We start from the raw sequence: 19,725 nt of genomic DNA on the forward strand, positions 1-19,725 counted from the left end.
ATATGCTAGCATTAAGCAGCTACGAGCTGTAGCAATGCAATATTCCTAGTGATTTACTTCTGAGAATTCATTTATTCAGAACTATATTTCAGAGCATAATGGATGTATTAAAGATGTTTCAGTTATAATATCAATCAAGAATTATTATCCCGTTAACAATTTAAAGAAGTTTTCTTTTTTGAAAACATATAAAGACACGCATCACCTACCAGTGAAATGCATAGTTTATTTCCAGCATACAGCAATTCCTTGTTTAAGAGGCAGTACAAGTGGCTTGCACTTGATTCACAAATAGTCTCTTTTATAATTGCCTGTTCTGTAGGTTGATCTCATTGGCAACACTGCGGCCTAAGAATCATTTTCTCCTTGCCACTGCTTTACTACTGCTAAAAGTTATTAAGAAGAAGCAGCTCTTCTCAAGTATGACTTACAGAACATGAACTATTCAGCACTTGTGCTCCATAACTACTTAGCCTGTGATGAGCTATCTGAAAGATGTCCGACTGGCTCTCTCATGCTTACAAACTGCATGTTCAACGTAGCTACTAAAGAAAGTTGGAAGGGTTAAGATTTAAGTCTTCAAACAGATACCTCTAAAAACAGCACCATATAACTCTCTTTCTGTACTGCAAAAATGGATCAGTTCTGGGTTTGGGATTAATTAACCCTGTTTTATAGGCCACCTACAATTAAGGCTGCCCAGTGCTTCCCATTAGAAGACCCTGTTTCAGGGCTGAAATTTTCCTTGACAGCTGCCTACATGAGACTGACATTTTTTGGAGAGTTTGAACTAAAATGATTCAACTGTTTCCAAGAATGTGGTTAAGGAAAAATATATTATTTTGCCTTTCACAAAAAAAATTGTACAACCATTTCAGTGAGAAGCTCTAGCCCCACTCCACCTCCATTCGTTGGAGCAGGGTCATTGCCCTTCTGCGGGGAGGTGCTTTTTGCCTGTGCAACTTTAATTCAGCCCCCTCAGGCACATGAATTATGATACAGGTTTTAGTTGTATGATCACATACTATTTTTTCCACAAGACCCCTGCCTCATTCAGTGCCCTAGATGACCTGCTCTGGGAATCAATCAGGGTTGTATAATGAAGGCGACTGTTATCTATAGGACCTCTTGCTGCATTTGTTGCAGAAGTTGGAAGGTCTGTAGTAAATGAGGCAGGGGACTGCAGGAGGAGAAAGGAAGGTCTTATCTTTAAGGCTGTTGAATGCTGCCCTAGAGAACTGGATTCTATCCCTGCTCTGCCACCGAATTCCTGTGTGATACTGGGCAAGTCACTTAAATCAAATTTTTCACAAGTGGCCACTAATTGTGTGTGCCTCATTTTATGTAAGCGCAGCCAGAGACCATGGAGCTGAGCACCTATAGTTGTAACTCAATGGAAGCTGTGCTTTGCATGCAGTGTGGTACAGTGCCAAGTACATTGAAAAATCAGGCCATGGGCACATCACCTTGGGAACCCATAATTAGTGGACATTAGTGTCTGTGCCTCATCTCCCCATCTGCAAAATGGGGACAGTACTACTATCTAATCTCACATGGGTGTTGTGAGGATTAATTCATATTTGTGAAGCACTCTGATACTATAGAAATGCGCGGCATAGAAAACCTTTGAAAAAATTAGTTAATTCTGTCTTCAGAGCAGGGTTTGAATGGTGTATAGTAAACAAGGCCTGGGGCCATGGATTGAACAATGAGGAGAAAACAAAATATTGAATAGCTGCTGTCCATCCTGTGCACTGAATGAGGCAGGGGTCTGGTGGAAAGCTCAGTATGTGATCATATAATAAAAGACAATCATAATGCACATGCACAATGGGGCTGGATTAGGGGTGCTTGGGCAACTCTCATTCTAGCATTTCCTAACTTCTGAGTACTTGACTTTGCAGCTTTCCTGTTCTTTTAACGTAGTTTTCAGGTGCAATTTATAAAAAGGTCTTGTTCCTAATTCCGTTGAGCTGACTTATTCCTGCCCATAGCATTGCTGAAGTTGTTGTGCTTGTAAAGCCTTAAATTTAATTCAATCACTAGCACAAACTTCAACATAACCAAAAATTTAATTTTATGCATTTAACATAGGGGTTCTCAACCTGGGATCACAAATAGGTGTCAAGTAGCCACGGCTGTCTTGCCCTTTCTATATTGATAAACAGGAGGGACCCATAGCTATATCCAAGCTTGACAGAAAAAGTAGAGAAACTACAGCTTTAACAAATAGGGAAAAGGCCAGTGAGACTTTTTCAGCGATATAAGCAACTACATACCTGCAAAGTGTAAACAACCCCCATACAGTCCCAACTTTCCTCTTTCAGTACCAGATTCAGTAAAGTACCATTTTTACTTTCAAAATCCTGTTACCTGTAATTGCAAGAGCATTAGCCACAAGTCCAAATTACTCCTACAGCATAGTCTCCTTGAAAGTACAGGGACTGTGTGTCCTTTCTATCCCTTACGTGAAGGAAGAATGGCCCACGGGTTAGAAATTTAGCCTAGGAGTTGGGAGACCTGCTACAGATTCCCTCTTGTGACCTGAGACAAGTCACTTAGCTTCTGCACCTTCTGTAAAATGAGGATAACAACACTTTTCTACCTCAAATGGGTGCTGTGAGGATAAATATATTGAGTATTGTGAGGTGCTCCGGTACTACAGTAATAGGGACTCTAGATAAAATGGCCAGTGTAGAAGAGACTGGAACTATCCCTATCAGAGCCATCCACATCATATGAGTTTTGTAATCAGTGAACAACCTTTTAAAAAAACCCTGATGGTGCTGGAAGATGAGAAGACTATGAGCTAATGAAATATTCCTCACTTCCACTTTCTGAAGTAGTCCCTATTGGCTGCCATTCCCCTTAGTCATGGTTTGGCAGTAAAAAAAAAAAAAAATGCACTGAAACAGGATGACCTTGGGTTTGTACAAGAACTATGTATTGCTGCTTCTTAGACTAGGGGACATTTAGCAGGAAGAGTGAAGAAAATAGCAGAGACCTGCAATACTGAAGAAAAACATGAAGTGATTGAATACGTAAAGATGTCTCAGACTTTAAAAGGGTAATTCTCAACCAGATCAATATTTTCCTGCAAAACACTCACACTTTCACCTCTTCCTTCTTCACTTTTCTCCTCCCATTTTCTCTTCTTCTCCTCCCTTCTATTTGTTCCTCTCTTTCCATCCCTCAGCCACTCTTTATTTTCCCTTTCAAAAAAGGAACCCGCTTGTCCCGAAACTCAAGTAGGAAGTTGGAGAAGACGAATTTTGGCTGATGCAACTTTTTCAGTTACTATATGCAGTTCTCTACTCATGAAGGTCAAACGAGAGGCAGATGAGCTTTCAAACCGAATCAAAACAGTGTAAGAAGTATAGCCATAGGATCCTTGAGGGATTCTCTAAAATATTCTACATTTGAGGGCCTATTGAAGACCTCAGAATGGGCCTTGGTAGGACAATGTAGTTTCAAAACATTTTTAAGAGGTGCTCCAGGATTTTATTTAAACAATTTACCTCAGAGCTTGTGGTTGAATCATCTCAGTTGCTGAGAACTTCATTATCAAAGGGTGGATTGTGAAAGACCTATTCCCCCTCCTTTCCCAAATCAATGATCTTAATACCCTTCCTCCATCTTCCAGACTAATTGCATATCTCAGACTAAGAGAAAATAGTGCAGGGACTTGGCATTGATAATTGTACAGAAGAGGTGGTGTTAAAGCACCAAAAAAAAAAAAAAAGGAATGGCCCATTAAAAGATAAATCAGTCTCAAGAAAACCAGAGCAAGGGATCATCTAAGTTGAGCAACACATTTCTAAGTCACTCACTGACTCATGGTGGAATTGTAATAGTAATGATAGACAATGCCATACATTTAAATGCATAATCCAGCTCCTTGTATCTGCTCCCCATTTTGGCCATTTCCCCTGTCAGCTGTACTATTTAAAATATTCATCCCCCACAGAGCAGTGGTAACAAACCACACTAAAAGAAGCACCTACAAGTCTCTAAGAACTACTATCTCAAACAAAGAGAGAAAGTTTCCTTACATACATTTCTTTCGACGTCCACAAAAATGCTGCTTTTGAAACCTTCCATGGTGGTAATCATTCGCCTGATCATGATACTTGTGGTATGTGTGATTTCTGTGACGACCAGGGGAAAAGTGATTGGAATTGGAATCTACTTTGTACTGGTGCACTCTCTCCTCTGCTGTCCGTTTGTATAACACATGAGGGTGATGTCCAACAGGTGATGTGTAGTTGTGTTCCTGCGCTAGGTGCTGAGGTAACGGAGATATAAAGAATTCGTTCTCCTGCATCCTTATCAAACCTGACTAAAAAAAATAAAAGCAAATTACCAAAAAAAACCCAACGTTGTTCTGCAGTTTGACAATAAATATATTTATGTCCACTTGTCAGCATTAGGTTCCTTCTAAGAAGCTGATCCTGTTCTCTTAATTGCAGAGTCACTTATACAAAGAGAAGACGTTTAGCACATTGTCAGACTTGCAAACTGGTTTTCAATATAATCTGGTCATCATTAGCAGTAGAAGAGGGTCAGGAAGACTGAGATTCTGCTGCATAGTCACGAAGGAAACAAAGATGGTTTTATGAAGCACAACGTTCCTTTAAAAAATATCACGACTTATAACATTGTTTGTCAGAGCACATTATTCCATTTGGATTCTTAAAAGAGGTCTATAAAATTAACAGATTCCCATAGGAAACAACTCTCTGTGATGTCTGATTTATGTAAATTAAATCTCTGAACCGCCTATTCTGATTGACAGCAACAGATTTCCTGAGTGGCTAGTCTTCCATTCCACTTACTGCATTCTGACTAATCATGGAACTCCAGGCCCCAAGAATTTGCTTGTGTTCCAGAAGACTCTTATCCAAGACAATGCTGCAGTTAAGAGCTCCTCGGAATCTTCCTCTCTAATGGCAGATGTTAAGTCACTAGGGTGGATCAGAGAAGAGAATTTTGTCCTAAAATATAAAAAGTCTCTGCCACTAATTGGAACTGGCATCTTTATTTCAACCTCAGCACAAAAACCAAGGACTGAAGGACTATGGCCAATGAATAACCTCTCCAAAGGCTGTTCCTTTAAAATAGAGTAGACATATTAGTGGGGCAATATTGGAAAGCTGGTACCAGAGAAACCTGAGCCCTACAGCTCTTGCTCTGTGGAATACCTAGAACAGTGGTTCACAACCAGAGCTCTTCCAGGGGGTACATCAACTCATCTAGCTATTTGCCTACTTTTATAACAGGATACATAAAAAGCAGTGGCAAAGTCAGCACAAATTAAAATTTCATATAGACAATGACTTGTTTATACTGCTCTATACATACACTGAAATGCAAGAACAATATTTATATTCCAATTGATTTATTTTGTAACTATATGATAAAAATGAGAAAGTAAGCAATTTTTTCAATAATAGTGTGCTGTGACACTTTTGTATTTTTATGACTGATTTTGTAAGCAAGTAGTTTTTAAGTGAAGTGAAACTTGGAGGTATGCAAGACAAATCAGACTCCAGAAAGGGATACAGTAGTCTGGAAAGATTGAAAGCGACTGACCTAGAAGTTTTCAGGATGCAGGTTGTCAGTGCAATACCTTTCACCAACACTAAACTACTAATATCATATTAAATATTAGCCATGATTGCTACACAATGTATATTAAAAATGAATATATATGTATTTTCCAAGGCAAAAAAAAAGGCCTCTGTTAAAATGGTGTTCAGGTTGAGGGTACATATTAGTAACTTTAAAAGTAAAAAACTTTAGAGGGATTTGCACTCTTAACCCATGAAACTCTGCTTTAAAGAAATCCAAGCACATTGAGGTATGAAAATGGAAAGGTAAGGCATCTAAGCAATCTTAACACTATCCTGCAGAAATGCTAGTCAATAACAGTTTGATTCTGACTAGGGCATTTCAGTGTTGTGGTCCCAGAGAAGATGAAAATGATTTTTACCGACATATTTTGTTTTTAGCACATTTTCCCCTTTCATTGTCACTAAAGGGCAGAGTTAAGGTGGGGGGGAAATACACTGTATTTTTCATACATTAACTATGAATAAAGCTACACATATGATTAAGGCTTGGTCTACACTTACCTCCGCGATTTGGCGGCAGTCGACAGGAGTTACGCAAAGTACACAAAGAACTTGCGTAATTGCCGTCGACTACTGTGCTTCTCTTCTGCACGCCGTCTTCATTGCACTGCACCACTTGCGGGGGTGGATTAATAACGTCGACTTCTGGATCGACTGAGCGGGTCTTCACTGACCGCTCAGTCGATCCAGATAAGTCAATTTGACGGCGGCAACTTTGCCACCATCAGTGTAGACATAGCCTAAGTGATTCCAGGATCAGAAGTAGCATCAGAAATGTGGGTAGCAATGAGGAAGCATTTACATTCAGCTCATAAATCAGTTATGCTGTTCATTCCTTTGTTTTGTAAAAGCTGTTGGAATAAACACTATTTTTCACCAAGTAAAAATGCAAGGGATGGATGCAGCAAATATTAGTGTGTAGCCAAGTGGGGAAAGAAGAAGTTTGATTAGATGAGTACATATGTAATACTACTTACAGAATTTATTTTGGATCATTGAGGATCATCACTGGATCACGCCAAGGACCTTCTGCCTAAAGTGGCATCCCCTGAGACCACACATCTCTATGAACAGATTCACAGAAGTATGTGCAGATAAGCAAGTGGCCACTGCAACCACCTTGTATGATATATTAACCCTCTCAGCCCATGATACCAACTCTACTTGCAAAGAATGCTTTCTGGAGTTAGATGGTGGAGCAATGCTTCTGGCATTGCACATTTTGGATATGCACTATCTAACCCATCTTGAAATGCATTTTTTTCTTACATGAGCCCCTATGTGCAGACTGGCTAGGACTTGAGGATGAAGAGGAAGGGGGACGTCAACCAATAACTGATCTCAGCATGGCATTTCTTTGGGATTTGTTGACCTTTCTGCACATCCAGAGCTTCATCCCAGGCAGAGAATTTTTAAGAAAACAGGGATTTGTAAATGAAATCCTCATTGCTTTAATTGTAGTGTTTGCTACTCAGTTAATGCTATCATTGATATCAAGTATATCCACAAAGAACAGATTTATCAGGAATTTCAGACACACAGGTCCTTACTGATCAGCAGTCAGATGCCAACCCTCTGATTGACATTCATTACTTTCTTTTCCAAATAGGAAGAATTAGGCATTTTGATAATGCCCCAAAATAAGTGTTTTCCCCTTTGTGGTCAATTACCAATGATGGCAGATTTTAACAATGTCTCTTCCCTATAACAGTAATTGTGAAGATCTTCTACTTCGCAATAGTTGCTGTGAACATAAACAAAGATCAATTTGTGATAGATATTCTTCCTTATTCCTTAATTCATCATAAATTCAGCAAACATTCAGACTATATTTGCTCAACATATTATAAGGAAGAGGAAATAACGTGTCTGTCAATGAAAGATCAGTATTGAGGAACTTCTCATAGAATTTAGCTAGCTTGGATTAGCAATCGTCAATCTTCAGATCACAATGGGACAAGGCAAAACACTTCCCTATACGGGAGAGAACTGATATTTTAATCCTTACGATTTATGTAATCAGATATTTAGAACTGACACAATTCAAATGCAGTTCTGGGCAAGAAAAGCTCTTCCACACAATCATCTGTTATTCAGCACTGATAACTAGGCATCTGCTAACTGATTTTACAACCTTCTATTGGAAAATAGAAACATTGTAAATCTGTTTTTTATTTCCCCCTTTTAAAGGTTTCCATGTCTGAAATTATCCCTACAGGATTCATTTAATAAATTATTCAAACCATATGGAATAAAGGATTTTCTACATTTTCCTCGTAAGAACCTGTCCCTGATTACACCAAGTTTTAGTCCCAAATGGAATTTCTATATTTACTATATGGACTGAGAATTCCAGAAACGTGTGATGAATTGAATTCTGGCCCATGTGCTGAATTCATTTTGCTGCATGATTTTCATGTGCTATACCTAGCTGGTGAGTGTCCTAAAAACCTTATTCAGTCAGCACTCGCAAATTTTTCTCCAGCAGAGACCTTGGCTGAATCCTCAAAGGAGATGGTACTCCCTTTGGGTTTTAAAGTAAATCAGAAAGGATTATTCCAACTGGAAAGTATTATGAAGGATGAATAAGGTCTACAAAACAATATTGAGTCAAACACAATTTAACCACAACAAGAGGTACAGCAGATAACAGAAACATACTGAACTTTAAAGTACAACCTTCCATTGTACTTAGGGCAAAAGGAAAAGATAAGTGAAGAACTTCCTTGCAATATAAACCACCTCAGAGGAAAGATGATGTAAGAAATATAGTTTTTCTTATCCAAAATGAGCAGAAATCTAGCTAGCAAGATAAATCCATTCCTCAGATTCCCATCGTAATAATATCTGGACACTGATACATCACAGAATGTTAACCTGCTTTCTCACTCAGACTGGAGTGAAAGCTCAGGGAATGCTATTGGCTGCAATTCGTCCTGGTGTCACTCAAGTTGTAGTTTCTAGGCCTGATTGTCTATTCAGTTTCTGGCCCTTTGACATGTTCAGAAGGCACAAAGGGCCACAACAGCCTATCAGAGAATTCTCTTGTCAAAGGCGAACTCCCTGCTGGCTCAGATGGGACAGGTCTGGGTCCTGTGTCTGCTCTTCTGGAAGAGGAAGGCAGGATGAGGGCACGGTGGCACTCCATAGGACCTAGGCCAGTTGCACAAATTAAAGCTACCTGTCAGCAACTTTAACTAGCCTTGAGGCCAAGGCTGGCTCCTCGGCCACTAGCTATAATGTGTGCAAGAAGGAGGGTTCTGCAAAACAACACCTGTACCTCTGTGCAGAGTTCAGCCACAATGTGAAAGGGAGCAGAGCCACAGATGGTGGTATCCTGGCCATCCCGGACCGGGAAGGACCCTGGCCAGCAGAGAAGGCTATGCAGAGATAGCACTGCACTGCACATGCGTTTAGGGCCTGAAATGCTCATTGAAGCCAGTGGACAGACTCCGATTGACGTCAGCAGATTTTGGATCAAGCCCTTAAAGGATGAAGGTGTGGCTGCAGCACGCACTCGCCCGGGAAGCTCCAAGGAGGTAGTAAATCCCACTGAGTCACCCAGCACTCCTCTTCCAGCCATTCCGTCCTAACCCAAGGCTGTTTAAAGCAGCCCAACACCACATGTGCAGTCCAATAACAAACTCTCCTCCCTTTAGAGAGCATGTGATCAAGCTGACTCTCACTCCTCCTATATGCCTTGGGTTGGGCTGAATTGGTAGTCTGAAAAATAAGCATGACTGAAACCATGCTACAGACATAAGCAAAATCATTCAAGGAATTTCAATACAAAAATATATTACGAGCTGATCTGGAATCCTGTGACTTACTACCATTAAATGACATCATCAGAGCTCAGGTGCTAAGCACCTGTCAGGTTTGGGCCCGCATGTGAATATTTTGGATAGCATAATCAAATCAGCAAATTCTGGTGTGAAATTAGCGAGAGGAAAATGAGAAGCAGCGTATCTGGCAAAACAGAAAGTAGGAGCCCAACATGCTGAAAGTGTAGGCAAGCGGAAGCATGTCTTAGGGCTGGTCCACGCTGGCATCGATAGGAGACACTCAAGCTAACATAGCTTGCATATCTCCCACCGACATAGTTAGGTTGACAAACTGCGGCATCTTCACGGAGCTGCATCGACGGGAGACGCCCTCCTGTCGACCTTCCTTCTGCCTTTCAGTGAGATGGACTAACTGAGTTGACCAGAGACAGATCTACACAGACCCGCTCAATCGATGCCGCTGCATCGATCCTGGCCGCCACGGCAGTGTAGACATGCCCTTAGGCATCAGAAGCAGCCTGAGCAAAGTAGCAGTGGTGGCTCACCAAAGTTAATTGCAAAATTCAGCAGCAATGACCCCTTGTTATTAAGTGACATGAAAAGGTAGTGATGGGTAGACTTCAGTAGGCTTTGAAATAAGATTAAAAATTTAAATTTTAGGGACACAATCCATGATTTTCAAAACAGCAGACTAAAGTGAGGTTCCCAAATCCATATTTAGGATCCTAAATGAGTGACCTACTTTTAAAAGTACAAAGCACCCAAGAACTCCCACTAAAGTCAGACTTGTCCACATACTTCATTTTTCAGAACGTATTCAAGCCATTTTATTCCAGAAATCGGGCTAGGAGTTTAGTAGGAGTGGACTCTCATGAGATTTCCAAATATACACTTGTCTTACTCAAGTCAGAGATCCTACGAATGAAATGCATAGGATTTTCATTTTGACCCTGTGCCAAACCAGGTAGTGCGAAGGCATGTGGGCATTGAAAAACACAGATATAAAGAGTGCAAGTTAACTAAACTTTGTCCGAGTTTTTATGTTATGCAAACAAATTCACCCATCCCTCAGAATAAGTGTGGAGATTTTTGTACACAGAGTAGCATTTGTTGACGATGATGATACCAGAATTAGTAAATTAAAAAGGCCAGAAAATAATTTTTTGGGCCAGGTCCTCAGCGAGTGAAAATAACCTCAGTGGAGCTGTGCTAATTTCCAGTAGCTTAGGAGTTCTGCCACCCCAACATTCTAAATATTTAGGTTAACTTGATGTCCATGCATCATTAAAATATTTTTAACATGAAAGAAAAAATATGAGAGTCACTGGCCACAGATTCTGGATTGTGAGTTGACTGTAGTCAAGTTTTCTTTCAAATCCAAATGATTCATAAAAAATACTGAACTCTGTCTTCAAGTATAACATAGTTAACTTACTGCCTATATTTAAATGTTAAGATTTTTTTAACAACATAGCATTTTACTATCGCCAATCAATGGTCCTCAGAGAGTAGGATCTTTAAACAGCCATTCTGAGTTCATCATGAAAGACTACTCTGTTCATTTAAACTGCACAAAACGAGTATTATTCTGAACGTTCAGCAATTGTTGAAGCAAGGTAACAAAATTGCTTGCCTTTAATTATTCATATATGAACAAAGACAAAGTTATCTCTGAATAGTGCCTTTGTTTTTTTGCAGTTGACTGAACTTGTTTAAAACATCTTTGTGCCATCCTGCTTCTATCAACATGTAACAAATACTGAAATAGTCTAATTTGCTTTTCTGATTTAGGTAATTGAAGAGACTCAACAGTGTTTAAATATATTAGGCTGACATTTATTGCAGGATAATGATGACATATTCTAGAAATAATACAAAGACTATTACTTTGCAGCAAATGCAATTTAGAATAACTGCTCATATCCATCTGCACCTTATGCTTTATAAGCAAAGACTAAACGTTATAAATGACATTATAAATATATTATAAAAATTGTACTATAAATGTCAAAAAGACTGACAACTGGCATCCTAGATTATATGGAACATTAGCGATTCTATCGCTGTGGGCCCAACATTGCAGTCTGAACACAAGCAAACTTACCCACTGAAACCTATGTCTCTCTTGTGTGTTCTAATCTCACAGATCCAAAAGTCAATTAGCTACGTGCAACAGATCCAAGTTACAGGTGGTTGGGGGCAGACTGTTTAAGCAAGGCACTGTGACGATAAGATAAAATCTAGATATTCTATTAGCTATGACAGTTCTGATACCCATCACAAAGCAAACAGGAAGCAGTGGAATTATATGAACGTATTAATGCTTCACTTACCTTTTCTGAAAGGAGACAGTGCAGTATCTGTCATGTGTCGTCTTACAGCTGACTAAATACTTGCCATGCATCAAGAAAACTAGACATAAAGATACAGATTAGCTAAGGCCCTGATCCAGCAGACCATTTAAGCATCTACATTAGTAAATCACTGGGACTATTCATGTGCTTAAAGCTATGAATATGCTTGAGTGCTTTGCTGGATCAGTGCCTATAGGTGGTGCTGACTGGGTGATTAGAGCCCCACCTTCCCAGAGGCTAACTTTTAGAGAAGATAAAATTCACCCCTGTGCCAACACAGGGCTGGTGCATCATTTAAGTTCCTCCAAGTAGAACTTAAATGAGGTGTATGTCTTGTGCTGGACCTCGGAACAGGGCTGAATTTCACCCACAGTAAAGCATTATTCTCCACCCCAGTGAATAGGTGTAACAAAAATGTGTTATCAGGATTATATTTCATTAGTGTGTATGTCTGACAGTTCTGAAATAGATGGAAAACATCTGTCCTAACGGTCTTTGTGACGTGTTTTATGAATTTTATACTTTTTGTGAAGTTTATGCATTTATAATTGTTATAGATATTAAAGTAACAAAAATGATTTGAAAATAATAAAATAGAAATTGAACAGGTTAGGCTAGTGAGTTGCTGGCAGATGTTAACTTTACTTGCAAATACTTTTACATGATGCCTATTTAGCATTCATCAGATGCTTGCTTTAATGTTTCCAAATAGGAATGTGCTTCTGGGTCAGAAATGCAACCCTCAACATGGAAAATCAGGAGTCAGGCTCTGCAGAATCATGAGAGTGGCTTATAAATCATGAAATGTTTTAAAAATAAATAAATGGTGGTTCTTCATAGTTCCTTCTGGTTCCTGAGCCTTTAGGGCCTTTTTCAAATTTTTCTCTACAACCATGAAAACCATCAATCTGTTTGTTTCTTTTTCTTCTTGTTATTATTGCTTGGTTTGGTTTTTAATGACAGCTCAGAGTCTCAGGTAATCACATGATTCCAGCAGCTGGTGGTTTAGGAAAGACAGCCAATATCATGAGACTCATGATCAAAGTGTGAGACTTGGCAAAACTGGAAGTGATTAGGGAGCAGCCTACCTGACAGACTGCCTCCCTCCCCATGACACGTGGCCACAGTTGTGACCAGGAGAGGTGCTCATACTAGATCTTCTTGGCTGTAACATGAAGGTGGCTTCTGGCAGTGCGTTCTCTGTGAAGACAACTGGGCTCTAAGCCTCGGGTCTGCTTTACATTGCACGCGCTAAAAGGGCATCCAAGGGCTGTTTCTGTAGCTGACATTGCCAGAGCACAAGGGTGCTTTGGCCATGTGTTCTCTTCCCCAGCTACATCCTTTTTTTACTAAAGGCTGCAAGATGTGGGCAGTGTAGTGCCCAGAGTGGTACTCTGCCAGATGTGGGCTGAGAATCTGAGCCATGTTTGCTCTGGAATTATTGCATGCAACGAAACAAAGCCAGCTAAATTCACCTAATTTTATTTTTCCACGAATAGTTCCGCCAGCTCCGATAACAATGTTGCCTGACTATGGATTCAGGTTATATGTGTGTGTCCGGATACATCCGGGTATATTACTTACTAAGAGGTTAAATCAGTGGTTCTGACCTTTTAATTTTTATTGTTGCGGAAACACCCCTTGGAATGAGTTAATTACACAAGACAATGGCCATAAGCCACTTTGTGGGGGAGCAGGTAGGCCTAGAATATTACTCATAAAGACACTTGGGTTACCACCACCCTGCCCACAAGATAGTGGACACATAGAGAGGAAGCAGGGCTTGGTGATTAGGGCACTAGCCTGGGTCTTAAAAGAGTCAGGTTCAATTCCATGCTCTACCATAGACTTTCTTTGTGACTTAGGCAAGTCACCTAGCCTTTCTGTGCCTCACTTCCCCATCTGTAAAAAGGAAATAATAACATTTCCCTGTATCAAAGAAGGAGCTCAGATACTACAATGATGGGGGCCATATATGTACGTAAAATAGATAGGTTTCTCAACGTTGTACCCCCAACAGAGCATATTTACTTGGCATCTGTGTAGGGGGAGTCAGTTTTATCCCCTCCGTTTTCCTGTAATCACCCATGTGAAATAGCATAGCACTCTAGCTACATCTGAATCCATTTTGATTTTAAATGGTGATAAAGCAATAAAACTCTATTTCTGTTTGGATGCAATTCAAACTGTGCTAACTCCAAACTTCAGAGCTGCACTATTCTGCTGAAGATCAACCGGTTTAAAATAAGATTTCATCCCTTTCTCGTGGCGTTTCACATTGAGAAAACTGTAAAATGACACTGTAACTTTCAGATATATGGTAAGCCACATAAACATCTAATAACATCCAGATTTTAATACAAAACATGCACTGGAATAAGGAAGTTATTTGTTAAATTGAACTTAATAACTTTCACCTTGAGTCCAGGTCATGAAAAAGCCTCATTTGTGAGAGAATAATTTGCACCACTAAAATATGAGTTCATAATTTTATGTGACCGAAATGAATTGTGGGTACAAAGAATTCTTGCACGTCTACCTTATTTTTACCTAGAAAAGAGTATCTATCACTGGCAAGTACTTAGATGCACTGCCACAATTCAAACACAGGTGCACAATTACAAATGCTACTTCAGGTCACCCTCTGAAAAAACTGGCCCACAATAATTGAAATGCAGGATGACATGGGCCAAATATATCCCTGGTGCAACTTTGCTGAAATCAACTGAGCTACACCAGGAGTAAATCTGGCCTCTTTTGAGATTGTATTTGTTATTAATATTTGTGTACCTGAAAGCTCTCGAAGAAGTAATTTTCAATACCATGCCAATGCAACAACTTCTGTAGTAGGCACAAGTGTGATCAACCATGGTGACTGTCCAAGAATTTATAACTGCTTAGTACTGCATTGCAACTCTTTGGAACAACATTATTAGATTTAATATTGGGCCCAGGTTCTCAGCTGGTGAAAATCAAGGTAGTCTCATTGAAATCAACTGATCTACACAAAGTCTGCCCTGCTGAGAATCTGTCCCAGTATACCTAGAGATGTGCTGAAACCACATCTAAATCCATCTCTGGATTCCTAACACTCAAAGTTTACAGGTTTCAGACATGTGGTTGTGATTCAGACCCATAAAATAGCCTATTTGTTTACCATGCCCCATGCGATTAAGATGGCAATGAAAGGGTACATTGACTGTAACATATTGCACTGAATATATTAAGTCTGTTACATTTTGTGACTTTTACAACATGCTGTTTGGCTGGGACTGTTGTGAAAAGTGTGATAAACTGTGTGGGACCATTTATGTATTTCCTTTCACTGAGTTGAAGAGATCAGTCATACTGTATCCTATAACGATTTGAAGATGGGAGGAACAGAGGATGGAAAAGAAGTTGAGTGGAGAAGATAAAAGTCCCCTTTTCTACAAAGGTCCATAAGCCAATCCAAGAGGGAAGTCTTTAATTTCCATTGCATCTGGCAAACATTTGATTGTTTGGTTCAAAGTATGTAAACTGTATTTCTTAACAAAAGCATTTACACACTAAAGTGTTTCTAAACGTGTCTGGCATGGAGTTCCCAAAACATGGACCACCAGTGCTCTCACGCTCCTGCAATGGTGTAGGAGACTCCCAGTATATATATAGAGAGAAAGATATGGAAAAAGTTGGGAAGCAGTATTTTTTCCAAGGGAATCTCTCTCTCTCTCTGTTTCTCTAGGAGGTAGAGCTGGGCAATTTTTTTCTACCAAAACTAATGCAGATTTGGTGAAACTGAAAAGTTTTGCAGATTTGTGTCAATTTCACTAAATTATTTGCTCAGCTCTAATAACTGGTTGGTCTAAAGAAACAAGAAGTTGGAGATCTATTGCCGTGCTATTAAGCTTAACATGTAAGCATAGTTGTTAATGCTGAAAACTGGAAGGGTTTCTAACTTCAGTACAAATATATGGAGATCTAACTATCTACACCTTGTATGGAATTTGTGGACAGTTTAACACCATGAAGACTAATGCAATAAAGAGAAAGGGCTGAGGCAAAATATTCAAATCTGGAGAAGGATCCAGATTTCAAACTTCCTACAGAATTGAGGGTCCAATGCTACCAGTTGTACCACTGTGACACAGCTACTGAACATATTTAAAATTCAGTGGGTGTTCACATCCAAGATGGGGGTTCAGACCCATCTCTCATGTCATTATTTGGGGCCCAATTCTGAGGGTCCCATTTGTTGTTTAGCATCACAAATCCTAATACTGTATCTTGACTGCACTATTTAATATGGAGGGGAACAGGGAAAATGTGAATTCATTATCTAACTTTACCTCTGTCCTACCAGTCTATAAAAGAGATTCCACCTTTCACTTTACACAATATCTTCCTTATCTCTGAAAATAACTTAAAATGTATCTTTAAAGAACACTTGTTAAAGAAACACTTAGGAGACCAAATTTCCAAAAAGTGTCTAACTTTCCATCTGCTGAACAGTCAGGAGGTCAGGAGAAGGGGTAAGGGGCAAGGTTCTATACACCTGGGGAATGAGGGTTATGGAGGCAAGGTGTCTGGAAAGCTTTGGAGGAGAGTGAGGGCTGTAGGCAGTTGCAGGAGTGCTGCAGGGCCTAGCTGCTGAAGCATCTTGAAAAGTTGCCTGTGAATCATGGTGTAGCGGTGTGCTAGCAAAGAAAAAAGTTAGCGTGACAGAGCACTCCAGTGGCTTCATGAATGAGAGAGAAAATGTCAAAACCTGCATGCACAATGTTGCACGACCAAGTTTAAAGGTGAAAAAGGCTGGTCATTTTTGAGCGATGTAATGCACCGCTTTTCACTTGCAAAGATCACTTGAACGACAACATATTTGCATCCATCCTTCGCAGGTTCCAACATCTGCATGCACTGAGGCTCTGTCCCGTACACTGATGTACCCACATCTCCTTAACCAGCTGCTCCACGGCAAACTCCCAGTGTGGAAGTGCTGCACTAGTGTTAAATAGGATTTGCACTGGTGTGGCTCACTCTGGTTTCAAACTGGAGTGCAAGAAACCCTATATAGACAGGGCCTAAGACTTGCATATGTACTTTAAGTAAACCCATATCCCAGGTGTATGCAAGCATTAGAATTTCTACTCACAAAACCTGTTGCCATCCATGGGTTTTGCAGGTGTCAGTCCAGCACTTCTACATGTGCAAGTGCTAGAATATTTAAAGTGCACAAGAGTTTGGCTTTTAGTGTTTGCACACTGGTGCCTGTGGGTGCCAGTGTGTGCATGCATAATTTTGCAAATGTGAGGACGTGACCATTTATTGCAGCATTTTTATTAGTCCATCCTTCTTTGGATGTGTTACTACACTTACATAACATCCGTTCTTGGAGAAAGTGCATTTTAACCAGAAATACATATTTTAATGATGATAGATAATTATTTAACCTATTTGTGATCGTAGTAATAGTCTGAGATTAGGGTGCCTAGCTCCCTCTGTGCCTTTAAAAATATAAGCCTAGGTGCCTGCACAACATTGCTGAGATAATAAACCAATGTCAACCTGTTGTCAAACCTTCTGATGTAGCTCAACGGACACTGAAGTCACTGCGGGCAAAATCCTGTTTGCTTTATTCACACAGGCAGTCCTATTAATTCAGTGGCTCTATGAGTCAGGATTCTAGGCCACAGGTAAGCCCTGCAGTAGCACTATGTGGAAGGGGCTGTCTGCTGGCAGAATGGACGTGGAGAATGGGGGTCTCTGCACTGGTCTAACAAGTATCAGTGAAGGTGGGCTCGGAGCAAGGCAGGAAGAGGCCACTATATCCATGTTTGCACAGATCCAATGGCCCTTACACACTACAAGTGTGATACAAGGAAGCGACCACTACTGCTCCAAGCTATAGGCTGGAGTGGCCCAGGTTGGTGGCTGGATGGATTTCATCTTTTCAGCCTAACACCCTACCCGCCACCCACACAAAGGCAGACTACTCCATCTTTATCTGGCTAAAGTGAATTCCATTCTCATTTACTTCAATAGGACTGCTGGCATGAGAGAGGCAAAGCAGTGTTTGTCCCTGTCTGTTTTGTTCTGTGATCTTTAGTCGTGCTGCTAGAAGTTAAAGTGCAATTCTGTTCCATCATGTCCCTTCACAGCATGAATTTGCTCAACTTAATGTCTCATGACTAAAGATGTGACCGTTCATACAGTCCATCTGGAGCATCAGTCATTTATTCCACCTTTTTTTCTTTCCAGGTGGTAACAAAAACAGAGGAAAATCCAGAAGGACCACTTGTTGTGAAACATTTCCTCTCTTCACAGCATATTTTCCTCCCACAATACAAAACCAGCAATGTGAAAGTTGTATGGAAGTAAATTAGTCACAAATAGCACCCAGGGGAACTGCAATGCTTTGAATTTATACCATATAATCAGGAAACGCCCACCCTGCATATCTGTCAGGAACAAGGAAATTAAAAGAAGTGTAATTTTAAACTGCACTTCAGTTGCTATGAATCAATCCAAAATTTCCCTGCTGAGAACCATCATGCAGTAGGAGTAGAGTGAGATAAGACAGGGTTTAAACTACACTCCCCATCCTGTTGAAAGTTTCACCCTGAGATACCATATTTGTCTGTCTCCAGTACTCCTACTTGTATTTATCCATTGAATGCACCGAACAGATTAGGTGGGCCACAGAATCACATTATTTTAAAAAATGCGTTCTATCATTACAAATTCATATGAATGTGCCATCCCTAAATATCTGCAAAATTCTCACAGAAATGACATTAACTGTGTTACAAGCCTAATTAATGGACATTTAATGGTTCCTTTAATATACATTTTCAGTATTCTTTATAATAATAGTAGATGTAATATATTTATTGATATGCACACAGGCTATTTGGATACTTGAGTGTTGACTATGTATCTATTCATTTATTGCAATGAGCAATTTATGCACAGTAAATCACTGTTTTACTTGAGATATAATTATCTGTGTAGAGAAGAAATATTTTTTAAATGTTACTAATGATATACCAGTTATATTGAATGGCAAAATGATAACAGCACTGAGAAGCACTGCATGGGTTTGTCTGTTATCTACAGAACATATTACATTCTTAAAGGGGTTGGATACCAACATAGTGCTATAGTTTGCAAACGCAAGAGTAAAGGATTAGCATTGATCTGGTATATTTGGTATATATATTTCCATTCATATTAAGTAGCACGCCAGATGCAGAAGGTCTCTGTACAGGGGCTAGCAGGTAAAACCTTCACTGATGTATCCAGAAGCACTAACGTGGTCACATTGAGAACTGAGAGAACAGAGCACCTTGCATGACTTCTTGGTGCTTTTGTGTATGGAGATGGTTAGGAAATCTAACACCACAGCCAAATGTCCTGTGCTTGTCTGCACACAAACGTGCTCCAATTTAACCCCGTTTAGAAACAGGGCAAAGGAAATACAGTATATCCATTTATATCATGAATGTGTACTGGTTTATACAGCAGAGTCCTTCTCTCTGAGGCACTAATATACTTGATGTTAAGGCAGTAGTAATCTGTTTCCTTCTATTTTTCTTCTCCACTTATTAAAGTGTCATGTTTACGTGGTAATCTTCACAATTATTCAGTGAAACATCTGAACAGTCACAACAACCAAATTCAACTCCTCCAAAGTCATTGCCATTCTGTTTACTATCGACTTACTATTTTGGACATCATAAAGCAGGGTTTCAAGAAAAGGCTGGGAAATTACCAAAAATAAACCAGTCTGGGTGACTCATCCCAAAGGCCACAAACCTGTGGACAGAAGAGTTGCAATGTAAAGCTCGTCAAGTCCCACGTGGTTTTTTTTGATCCCCAGATTCAGCTCAATATTGTAGTCAGCCCAGACAGTCTTTACGGTGGTATTTATTCTGTCACACGGGTTTAGGGAGAGTACAGGCCTTTGTCGCTATG

The 19,725-nt window shown here is 39.9% G+C and overlaps 1 protein-coding gene across 1 annotated transcript in view; it reads right to left on the reverse strand.

Annotated features, from left to right (window-relative positions):
- ADAMTS18 (ADAM metallopeptidase with thrombospondin type 1 motif 18) overlaps positions 1–19,725 on the reverse strand; it is a gene marked incomplete at its 5' end in the record, with an annotated part of 96,989 nt that overhangs the window by 61,753 nt on the left and 15,511 nt on the right. The window contains 1 exon segment of the mRNA XM_067539981.1: positions 4,057–4,339. Within this exon segment, the coding sequence (XP_067396082.1) occupies positions 4,057–4,339 (283 nt within the window).

The sequence above is a fragment of the Emydura macquarii genome, unplaced genomic scaffold, assembly GCF_026122565.2.
Source record: "Emydura macquarii macquarii isolate MOO-44397 ecotype Brisbane River unplaced genomic scaffold, CSIRO-AGI_Emac_v2 contig_561, whole genome shotgun sequence".
NCBI classification, from domain to species: domain Eukaryota; kingdom Metazoa; phylum Chordata; order Testudines; family Chelidae; genus Emydura; species Emydura macquarii.